General features: G+C 33.8%; 1 protein-coding gene across 2 annotated transcripts; it reads right to left on the bottom strand.

Annotated features, from left to right (window-relative positions):
• Positions 1-973: 973 nt before the first annotated feature.
• LOC113055600 (guanine nucleotide-binding protein subunit beta-4-like) lies at positions 974-11,597 on the bottom strand. 2 transcript variants are annotated; one of them, XM_026222023.1, is made up of 10 exons: positions 11,392-11,597; positions 8,188-8,313; positions 8,009-8,047; positions 6,861-6,967; positions 6,555-6,618; positions 5,882-6,044; positions 5,160-5,226; positions 4,024-4,225; positions 3,714-3,930; positions 974-2,805 (listed from the first exon to the last, which is right to left on the bottom strand). In XM_026222023.1, the coding sequence occupies exons 2-10, from the start codon at positions 8,242-8,244 to the stop codon at positions 2,699-2,701; spliced, it is 1,023 nt and encodes a 340-aa protein (XP_026077808.1). In that variant the 5' UTR covers positions 8,245-8,313; positions 11,392-11,597; the 3' UTR covers positions 974-2,698. The 2 variants fall into 2 exon arrangements, with proteins under 2 accessions (XP_026077808.1, XP_026077807.1); XM_026222022.1 differs by having other exon boundaries at positions 8,188-8,286.
• Between the last annotated feature and the right edge of the window lie 200 nt (positions 11,598-11,797).

Here is an 11,797-nt window from a genome sequence, read left to right as displayed (position 1 = left end):
AAATGAAAATACAGTACAATAATTTCTAAAGGAAAGTCGACATATAATATGGAAACCCAACAATAATTTTTAAATAGATGCTTGTAAAGTATTTGAAAATGTGTGTACAGTGTGTGTAAACACATTATTGTATGAAATAGTAGATAAAGAAAATGGTCTTCATATGCAGTACATTAATAGTAAAATTTAAATGTATGCCAAGGCATAAATAATACTTAATTTAAAAATGTAATTATTATATTTTCAAGTCAAAGTTGCTTTTACCACAGACATTACAGGAGGGTTAAATTGTTTTATTGCCGTGTTAAACTTTTCTGATGTTTTAGATAGAGTATTAATCCTAGGAAAGAAATTCTACAGATTATTGACAAGAGACACCACAAACTGCTCACCTTTTTAAGACTTTCGCAGTTTTGAAGAGCAGTCATGTCGTCCTTAGGTTTCTCTCATAATAATGTTTTATCAAAGTAATATTATTTACGCATAAACCTTGTCAGTTCGCGCGCTTTTTTTTTTTTTTTTGTCAAGTTCGCGCGCCGGGATTCTGACAGGAAGTGGCGCGAATTTCTGAGGTAAGTTCTCGCGAAAGTTATTTAATTGATTTTCGGCAGTTTTTTATATTAAAACAGAATAAAAAAAATACTATTTAGCTGCAGATCATTTACAAGTTAGACGATAGAAAAACACTACGAAGAGCGTCGGATAATTGACGCTGTGGACGGAAGTGCGTGCTTTCGCCTCTCTCGTTAGATAAAGTTTACTTTTAAGTATATAAAAGTACTAATATATGTATGAAGAGCAAACAACACATTTAGGTATGGTTAAAAGTATTTTATTGGTTACAATATCCGTGTATGGCAGCATTAACACCATGTTACTTTACAAATACCAACAAAAAAAATTGAGAAACAAAATATTATTAAAAATGATTATTTGAAAATATGGCACTGTGAAAATACACAAGGCAAAACACTCCTGGTTTTATTGGCTCAAAAGAAACAAAGAAAAAAAAATGGATTATAAAACTTACATATCAAGCCAAAAGTATATTCTGAATACTTAAAAACATTGGGGTTCTAACATGCACTGTAATACCAAAATGTCTTTTAATTTCTGAGTTTGAGTGGTTCGGAAACACATTTGGCAAATTCATCCATGGCATTCATTAAAGCTCTGAAACATCACCATTTCAGCCAAAAACTGCAGATTTCAGCTGATCCAGAACCAACCACTAAAATCTTCAATATGATCATCATAAAACCACAAAAAGAATCACCGATCTTGCAACCTCTACAGTACCAACAATAGAAATCTGACTTCAATCGAACAAATACTCATAAAACCAGCAAAACTCCTGTCTGAATTGAATTCAAAGCGACTCCTAAATAAAACATTATTACCAAAGACATCCCTTTTCACAATCAATCATCATAAAACCAAGCAATAAAACAAACTAAAATCAATTCCTTTATGGAGCAGTGAAAGGGTTTTTATTTATGCTACAAAACATACTGTAAAAGATACGCGTTTTAATAACTGAAGCTGCTTTCTGATTCCCTTTAATATAAAAAGGCGAAGTAAAAGAAAGATTTGAAATGCTTTTCACAGTTAATTGAGGTGTTAACAAATATCACGGTTTCATAATCAGGCTTATTAAACTGGTTACTGACACACGCGTCAATCTGGCAACCGCAACAAACACAGGCATACTGTCAGAACCGATGGCACATAAATATGGCGAAAGTGAGTAAACAGCTTCATCGCTCTAATCTACGATTTGTGAAGCCAAATATAGTGACTTGGTGAGCAGTTGAACCATCCTGACCAGGTAGTGTTCTTCATTTCCACCTGTTTGCACACATTTACAAGATGAAGCCGCCAAAAAAACTGGTTTTAGCATTCAAATTACGCTTAATGAACACCAAAAAAAATAGTAATTGGCTATATACACGGTTTTCAATACGTTCCATTTATATACTAGTATCAGTTCTGTTTTGATCACTAGTATTTAAGGCTCAAGTTCAAGGGCAGATCGATTATGAATTTCATTATCAATCAAAAGCAAGACTCCTAAAAGCATCAAGATGCTTCGAATTAAACATTCAATCATTGCCTTCTTTCCAAACACTCTCAAGCACCAATAAATGATGACTGATTTAGTGGCGTGTAAAAAAACAACACACAAAAAAAGAAAACATCCGGAGGTCATCTGCATTAAAACACAATGTGTTTCATGCTTTTGTTTTCCAATGCACCTCCTCCGTAAATTCACTATTTTGTTTTTTGTAATACAGACTGTTCGCAACTTTCCATTTTAGTTTAGCGTTGTTTTCTATGTACAACAAACAAACGACAAAATACAAAAAGTGAAAGATTAATAAAAATGTCATGGGCCAATGATCAACTAGAAAAATATATACATGAACACTATGTATGTATATACTATATGGTATATACATACACATAATGCTGTACATATATACCATATCTATATTCATATACATGTATATTTACATATTACACAATGACACTTTAATAATCTCTTCCTATCATTCCTGTGGTTTGCGGTGATGATTGGCTTCTTCACGGGATTGAACTACATACTGAAAATCATGTGTAATAACTGGAATACAGAGGGACTGCTGTGGAAGGACGCAGAAATGGGACGAAACAGGAGCCGGAGATTTTAATACCCTTCTCAGTTCCAGATCCGAAGGAAACTGTCCCATGATCCCGTGGCCACAGCCATCCCATCATCAGGTACTCCTAAACAGCTCACCCTGTTGTCATGACCGGCCAGGACACCTGCAGAGAGAGAGAGAGAGAGATACAAAAATGTATTGTATATTATTTACAAAAATTTCCTAAAAAAAAAAAAGAAATACAAAAAACACACAAAAATATGCAGGCAAATGAAAGTAAACTAATAAAACAAACAACTCTAAAAAGAAAAAAACTGCAATAAAAATAAAATTATATAAGAAAAACTAATGATTAAAAACAAAACTAAAATCAAATAAAATATACAAATAAAAATGATCAAAAATAAATGAATAAAACATGCAAGCAAACGTGATTAATAAAACAATAATTAGAAAAACAGTAAAATAACTTTCAAAATGATAAAAAAATGAAAAAAAATCAAATAACATTTTAAATTAAACAAATACAAATTAATAAAATAAAATTCTAAAGAAAACTAAACAATTAAATATAAATAAAATGTGCAAATAAATAGATAAAATAAATTAAAAAGTAATAAGATAATAAAATTAAAAATACAATACTTAAAAAAATGAAACAATATAAAGTAAAATCACAATAAATAAATAACAAAATTAATAAAGCTACCAAAATAAAGAATAAAAAATTTATTATAAAGAAAATGTGAAAACTAACCCCCCCATAGACATCATTAGTTTCATCAGGCGCACGCTCCTGGCTCTAACTTAACTTCAGGTCTGTGTTTGTTTATCAGTCTGCTATAGCACCGTCTACAAACGCAGTTAAAGTTAAGCTGATGACATATTTTGCTTGTTATCAAAAATAATCTCCTCTAGCTGTTGTTATTGATTCTGTTTGGAAGTCTACCGAAGTTAAGTTAGAGTCACAAAAGCGTGCATGCGCAGTAATGTTTCAGTACAGTCTATAAAACACATTTTTAAACCTATGTAAAGCACACTGAAGGGCAGTGAGAAGTGTTTTGTTGTTACCTGCACGTTCTCCTTTTAAAGTGTCCCAGACGTTGCAGTTGAAGTCGTCGTATCCAGCCAGCAGGAGGCGTCCGCTCTTGGAGAAGGCCACGGAGGTGATGCCACAGATGATGTTGTCGTGAGAATACATCATGAGCTCCTGATCCGCGCGCAGGTCAAACAGCCTGCAGGTGGCGTCGTCTGAACCCGTCGTGAAGGCATTCCCATTCGGAAAGAACTGCGAGAGTAAACAACCGAACTCAGTACATGTAGAGGAGCTTCTACACCAGCCCATTTAAACAGAGAGCAAGCATGATTTTAAACTTCTTACGCAGACGGCGTTTATATCGGAGACGTGGCCGGTGAAGGACTGCCTGCACATCCCGTCTCTGATGTCCCACAGTTTAGCAGAAGCATCGCAGGCTCCTGACACAAACGTCTTTAGATCAGGACTGACCGACAGACTCATGACATCACCCGAGTGTCCTGTGAAACTGGTGGTCTGCTGGCCCGTCTCAATGTCCCACAATGCACTGCAACAAGAGAGACACAGGAGCTGAACACAGATTCCATTTAGTTTCAATCAAAACCAAACGCTTTTAATTCAGAGACGACCTGAAATATCAACTGTGATGCATTTAATATCACAATAAATAATTCCTGTAGCTCAAATGTTCGACTCCCCGGGAATACACAAGCTAATTAAATATATGCTTTAAAGCTACTAACATGCTGCTAGCATGATCATCATCTTATTAGTATGATGTTAGCATTTTTCTAGCATGTTTAAAGTTGCTGGCATGTTTCGAACATGATTACTAGCCAGTTTAACTAGCATTGTTATCATGAATCTATCACGATTAGCAAGTTACTAGCATTTTGTTAACATGATTAACAAGTTAATAACATGTTGCTAGCATGGTTTTTAGCATGCAACTAGGATGATGCTAACATGTTTGTAGCATGTTTAACAAAGTTGCTAGAATGTTTCTAGCATGATTAGCCAGTTGCTAGCATTATGTTAGCATTTTTATCATGTTGTTAGCATGATTAGCAAGTAACTAACATGTTGTTAGCAAGATTCTAGCATGGTTATGTTATTAGCCGGATTCTAGCATGATAAGCATGACGCTAGCATGCTTCTAGCATGATTAACAATAAATAAATAAAATGGAAAACAAATAATAAAATATACAATCAAACCAAGAAAAAAAATGCAAGAAAAAAAAGATAAAATATACACTAAAAACAATAAATCTAAGAGAATAAAATAAAAATAATTGTAAAAATATTTGCAAAAATAAAATTAATGCAAGATGCTTTGAATACAATGTACAATAACTTAAATTTGAAATATATGCACGTGCCAAATAAAGTAAACTCTGCATACACCATTTGTTTATTGACATTAATACTAGACAATAATTAGTTTAATTATTATTATTACTGTATGTGACATCAACTCACCATGTGGTGTCACCAGAGCTGGTGATGATCTGATTGTCATCGAGAAAACGACAGCAAGACAGATAGCCTGCAGAATCATTCAGAAAAAATTAATTATGTCATTGATTAATGATGTATTGTATGAAATGCAACACAGAAAGAACAGTTTTAGAGCAGGGTTTCCCAAACTAAGGTTAGCTAAGGTAATAATATTTAGTTGAAATCATGAAAATGTTATTTAAATACATAATTATATTTACATATAATGTAATTATATTATTATAATTACCAGGAAAAAAGTTTGGAATGATTAAAAATCTAAATGTTTTTTAAAGAGGTCTCTTCTGCTCATCAAGGCTGCATTTATTTGATAAAAAAATACAGTAAAAATAGCAATATTGTGAAATATTATTAAAAGTTAAAATAAGTATTTTCTATTTAAATATATTTTATAATGTAATTTGTTCCTGTGATCCAAAGCTGAATTTTCATAAATAATTTTTCACAATTTTGCCTGGTAGTGGATATATTATTATATTATTATTATTATTATAAAATGTCAATAATATTATTTTTTCATTTATTTCATTTGTTTACCTGAATAAACCATCAAGTGTGTTGTTATATTGTTAAAAGATTACTTAAAAATCTCTGAATATTTCAGGTCAAAGTGTTTCGGCTGATCCCTGCTTTAGAGGAAACAGGAGCTAAAATGATGGAGGAGATGAAGCGAGTGTCTCCACCTGTGTGTCCAGCCAGCTCTCGGTTGACCCGGACGTTGCCCTCGCGTGTCTTCAGGCTGTAGGTGGAGCAGATGTTGTCCAGGCCTCCGCAGGCCACGTAGTTCCCCGACGGGGCGTAGGCACAGGTCATGACCCAGGACGAGCGCAGGGGAATAGCGTGCATCTGCCGGACAGAGTTAAAAACATACAACATCCTTCAGTAATCTGACGACTGATAGCAAGACTGGGCAACACTGTAAAAAGAAGGGGTAACCAGCAAGTGTCATCAGGTTTGGAGGAATGTAGCACTGCATCAGTGTCTCTGCAGTGAATGGGTGCCGTCAGAATGAGAGTCCAAACAGCTCTAAAAACATCTTAATGCTGGATGCGTTTCATCTTCTGTCTTCTCCAGATGTTCACTGATGGACTGTGGTGCTGTGGATAAATGTTTGGACTCTCATTCTGACGGCACCCATTCACTGCAGAGCATCCATTGATGAGACACTGATGCAGTGCTACATTTCTACAAACCTGATGAAGAAACACTCTCATCCTGATCTCTGATGACCTGAAGGTGAGCACATTCTCAGCAGATTTCAGATGAACTATTCTCTTTTTATCCGAATCAACCCATTAAAATTATCTTTGTCTGTATTTTAAGTTGATTTTGTACATGGCTCTAGTATGTCATTACCTTGTTGGTCGTATAACCATCCCATATGATCAGTTTGCCATCTTGGGAGGCACTGACAAGTAACCTGAAACAAAACAAAGAAGGGAAGGAAATGATAAAATCCACACAGCAGCGTATGCATTTTTCAATCAACGAAATGTAATTAATACGGGACACAGATGGGATTTGAGAAGGGCCTTATTACAGCTCCACGGAAATGAAACAGCAGGGTCCCAAGCGGTGGTTAATGTAATATTAATCACACAGCTGAAAGGAGACCAGCCCAGAGTGTTTGGTATCTAACAGCAATGGTGATCGAACACACACCTGGAGTCACTGCCCCAGTGCATGGCGTAGATTTTGGCCAGATGACCTCTGAGCGTGCGCCTCGTTCTCATCTGTATCCGTCCCACTGAGTCCAGGCTCGCGGTCATCTGCCATAAGAGCCCAAAACAGCACACGACATCATCAGCTTCTATTAGAGAGCATCATCTTCTACAGCATTTCACTCAATTACTAAATATTTACTCATAATTCTGTCAAAATGCAGGGGCAAATATGTTATATTTTATATATATATATATATATATATATAGCTATAAATAAAAATGAAGAGACCACTTGAAAATTCGCAGTTTCTCTGGATTTGCCAGTTATGGGAGAAAAATTTTTAAAATTTTAATATTTTATTCTATAAAGGTCTGATGACTTTTCCAAATTTTAAATTAAATAGTTATTACATGTTTTTCTCCATAAAAATGATAATTGGTCAAAATAGGAAATGTTTTCATTTTTTGTGATTAATGAAATCTGGGTTTTTACCAAATATTGATTTCTTAACTCTTCTGAAGTTATAAATTGGAATTATTTTGTCTACAAATTGATATAAACACGTCTGAAACATGGCATCTTTATTTGTTATTTTGACCAATTGTCATTTCATGCAAAAAAAAAAAAAAATGCTCTAAATTAAAACATTTTATTTAAATATTTAGATAATGTCATCAGTACCTTACAGAAAAAAAAAAAAACATTTTTTTTCAAATCCAGAGCAACTGAGAATTTTAAAGTGGTCTCTTATTTTTTTCCCACAGCTGTATAAATGTAATTATCAGCTTTAATGCACTTATCCGAGTAACAAAATCCAATGTCACAAGTTTCGTAACTTATTCAAAATGTGTCGTTTTAACTTAAAGTCTGCAAAAGAGCGGATAAATGTTCTCCATTTAGTGTTAATTAAACTGGGCTGAGAATTGAACAAATGGTTGTAATCTGGCTCAGAGGAAGACAGGAATCATGTCTTTGTGCCGCTTTTCTGCTGATTAATAGATTATACAAGACTCCTTCACCTTACAAATGATTGTTAAAAACAAAAATGCAACAAAGTGCAATCGTATTCAATATAAAAGTGTCAGCACAAAATCCAACAAAAATGATGCAGGATGATGTCATCAGTAATGATTTATGTTTCGTACCTGCGAAAGTGTGGAGTCACTGCAGGCTTTTCTAGCATCCTAAAAAACAACAACAACAACAGATGCAATTCATGTCAAACCTCGCCAATCTAAATAAACCGCACAAGAAGTGTACGGTTCACACAGACGTCCTCTCAAATTAATGTTTCCTTTTGTTGCAGGGCGGTCCAAACACTTACCCGGATCTGGTTGCGAAGCTGTTCTGCTTCCTGTCTCAACTGTTCCAACTCACTCATAGTTCCTGTTTGACCGGCACCTGAGACGAGAACGTGCTGGACCTGCAATCACGAGTCAGACAGTGACACCTGTCAATCAAACATTGCACTAGGAATGCATGCGATCATGAAATCCCTCAAAATGCAGCCAGCTTCCTTTGACCAAATGCATTCCAGTAACTTAATTGCATGCACAGACTGATCTGAGAGCAGTGGGAAATGACGCCGAGCTCAAAGGGTCTTCAAAACACCACCGAATGCTGCCAAATGCCACCCATAAGTCCACTGACCTTTCTTTGATACCTCACGAATGTGTTACTGTTAATAGAGAACTACAATCTAATAGAAGGCAAGCTCTAACAGCGTCTGAGAGTTAACAGTAACCAGGGTCTAGTATCCTGATGGTTTTAGTTACTAGTCCGGCGTCTCATATACGAACAGGGTCTTTTGACCGACCCCAAACTGGAGTTAGTTAGCCATTTATGATTATGAACCAATAATCTATAAACCAAACATTTTACTTTGGGTCCATCAGGTTTGAAACAAGTCAAAATTAAGCATCTTCAATGGAAATGTCAAATAAAAATGTGCCGTGGATACAGTAAGCAAGTTAATCAGAATAATCTTTTACAGTATTCCAATGCACATTTACAGAATATTTATTAGCGCTTTCAAACGATTAAATCGCATCCAAAATAAGTTTGTTTACATAATATATGTATGCGTGTGTACTGTCTATTTATTATGCACATATACACATATATATTTATTTCTGTGATCAAAGCTGATTTTTCAGTGTCACATGATCCTTTAAAAAAATAGGCATTACCACATGGTTGTTATTTTTTTTTTCCTATTAATTTTCTATAAAAATAACTAAATCATGAAATATAATGTTATCATGCTATAAAATTACTCCTACCATGATGCAAATTATTGGTCATAAACTTTAATACACCTCCTTTTGTCTCAGTTTTGGCCTTTATGTAATTCTGAGCGATTACAGGCTGAAAACACTTCCTGGAAAGTGTTACTCGTGTAAGTCTAGCATCAGTAATATAAGCTCCTTTTGGACGTTAGTGCAATGAAATACATCTAGCAATGTACATTTCAAATTATTCTGTTTTAGGCCAAGGGTTCCCAAAGCAGCTTTATTTTGAAAAGTTGATATAAACTAACAATTAAGTAAAAGTACAAAAATGTAAAATAATTGTAAAAACAAAGTCACAAAAAAAAATTCTTAAAAAAAAACAAAAAACAACAACAAAAAGATTAGATATTTTATTTGTTTACCCGCATCCAAATAAACCCTTAACACGTGGGTGTTTTGTTAAATTATTGAAATATTAACTTTAAATTTCAGGGAAGATGTCAATTAATATTTTAGGTTTAAAAAAAAACTATAATGTATTATACCAATCTATATTAGTGTCTGTTGAATGTGTAGCTCTAATGGACTTTTGTAAAATAAAGAAATAAATACAAACATCAGCTCTAAAAACATTCACATAAACAGCCAATTTTTAAGTGTGCTTTTATTAAGCTTATTATTTTTTTTAATAGATATATATAACTGAAAAGCAATACCAGGAAGCATTATTGCCTCTTATTTCCCAGCTGGGAAGAGGAACTCAACATTATTACACACAATCACAAAATCTAACATGAATATATTATTCAGAGCTGGATAAAATATACTACTGCATCAACTACTGATGAACACATTAATATTAATCTGAATTATCACTCAGTAGGTTATTAAACCATCTATTTCAAAGTCTTTGGAAGGCCTTTATCTTTCAAACACCTTTAAAATTAATCTAATGCAGGCATTTTTGTCATCTGAACTTCTTTAATCGAATACATTTACCAACTAATATATATAAGTTTTTCATTTTATTGATTACAATTTTAATGTTAGTTTAAAAAAAAAAGTTAGCCTAAATACACTAAGTCGCTTTGGATAAAAGCGTCTGCTAAATGTGTAAATGCAAATGCAATTTTAAAATCAATATTTAATAAGTGTCACATCTGCATGTTCTCGGTTCTCTGTTGTTGGTTAACGGTCACGTGACATGTATGTAAACAAATACAAATATTTGATCTTTTAGGAAGTAATTTGTGTTATTTAAAAATGTTTTATGATTTAGTTCATTATTAGCTTTTTATTAAACTCACAAACCTTCCTTTACGAACCGGTGTTTGGTAAACATTGATGTTTAATCCACTTTATCTCCTTAATTTCAACAAATTTAATATATATATATATTTAACTTTTTGTATTTATATATCTATATGGTACTAGATTATGATATTTAAATCAATGTGATAAATGAGTAAAAAGTAATATGCTTATATTACCTGAAATGTGTAATGTAATGGATTATGTTACAAACTACAGTTTTTTTTTCATGTAATATGGAATCAGTAACAGATTATGATTAGTAAATAATAGACCAAACTCAACTGAGATTATCAAATGAATACTGAAATCTGTAGAAATATATTACCTGCTAAACCCTGAAAAATAAGTTCATAAAATCACAGTTTTCAACAATATTATTATAATATTATGAGATCAGAAGACTGTATCAGAGTTATATCAAAATAATTAAAAAACAAACAACTTTAGGTGACTCTGAGATTGTATCAAGTTAAAGTGAAAGTAAAACTATCAGCTTCTGCTCAAACAATCTCAGCTACACCAAATAAATACTTTTAATAATGAAATTCAGTTAAGATTGTATGCATAGAAATATTATTCCATTCACATTAATGAAGACTTTGATTCAAAAACAACAGTTCGTGTTTACTGTAGTAGCTTGGGATTATGTGTAGATCAAATACACAATGACAACCTTTGATTAATCACCCAAAAATGAAGCTAACTAACTAGCTAACGTTAACTAACCCATTTAGATGATTAACGTTAACCCGCGAATACAGACTTTAACTCTTGTGTTTATCGGGCCTTCTCCCGCCTCCGCGCTTTTAACCATAACTAGCCGATTTTAATTGAACTAATTAGCTACTAAATCGAGATCCAATCCATAATGGACCACAAAAACTAGTTCATATGTGTAAATAAATAACAGTTTACGAGTTTCTGACGAGCAGGAAATAGACGAGAAAAGAGAAACGCGGCGGACGGTTGTTTTCGCCCCTCACCTGATCGGGTTTGGTTTGGGCAAATTCCGCTTTCTTTCAGATCCCTGGCATGTTGAGAAGAGCACGGAGGAATTTCAAAGCGTCACAGTTAATTGGAAGTCAATTTTAAACACATTTAAAGGGCCACGCAGCCCTCACTCGAGCTGAGAAGCAGTTTTCGCGAGCAATCTCGTCACCACACCCGTAAGGGAACCGGGAACATGGCAACAGGCGAGACGAAGGGGGGGACGACAACCACCGCGTGTCTACAAAAAGCTAAAACCACTGTTTAAAAGCACAGATGTTACTTATATTAATATTTTAAACTTAAAATATAAATATATCATCAAACTGAGTGTTTGTGTGTGTGTATAGAGTCAGAACGTGTGTTGTTCGCACAGTCGGGTTCCCCCACAGAGGAATGGTA

Source organism: Carassius auratus, chromosome 36 (genome assembly GCF_003368295.1).
Source record: "Carassius auratus strain Wakin chromosome 36, ASM336829v1, whole genome shotgun sequence".
Lineage (NCBI taxonomy): Eukaryota > Metazoa > Chordata > Actinopteri > Cypriniformes > Cyprinidae > Carassius > Carassius auratus.
This window is presented reverse-complemented; position numbering and strand designations above follow the sequence as displayed.

Excerpts from the sequence above, each read along its gene's own strand:
- LOC113055600 (XM_026222023.1), bottom strand. The coding sequence starts at position 8,244 with ATGAGTGAGTTGGAACAGTTGAGACAGGAAGCAGAACAGCTTCGCAAC. Across the intron at positions 8,048-8,187 it reads AGCTTCGCAACCAGATCCGG|GATGCTAGAAAAGCCTGCAG; the intron begins GTAAGTGTTTGG and ends GTTGTTTTTTAG. Across the intron at positions 3,931-4,023 it reads CCGATATAAACGCCGTCTGC|TTCTTTCCGAATGGGAATGC; the intron begins GTAAGAAGTTTA and ends TTACTCTCGCAG.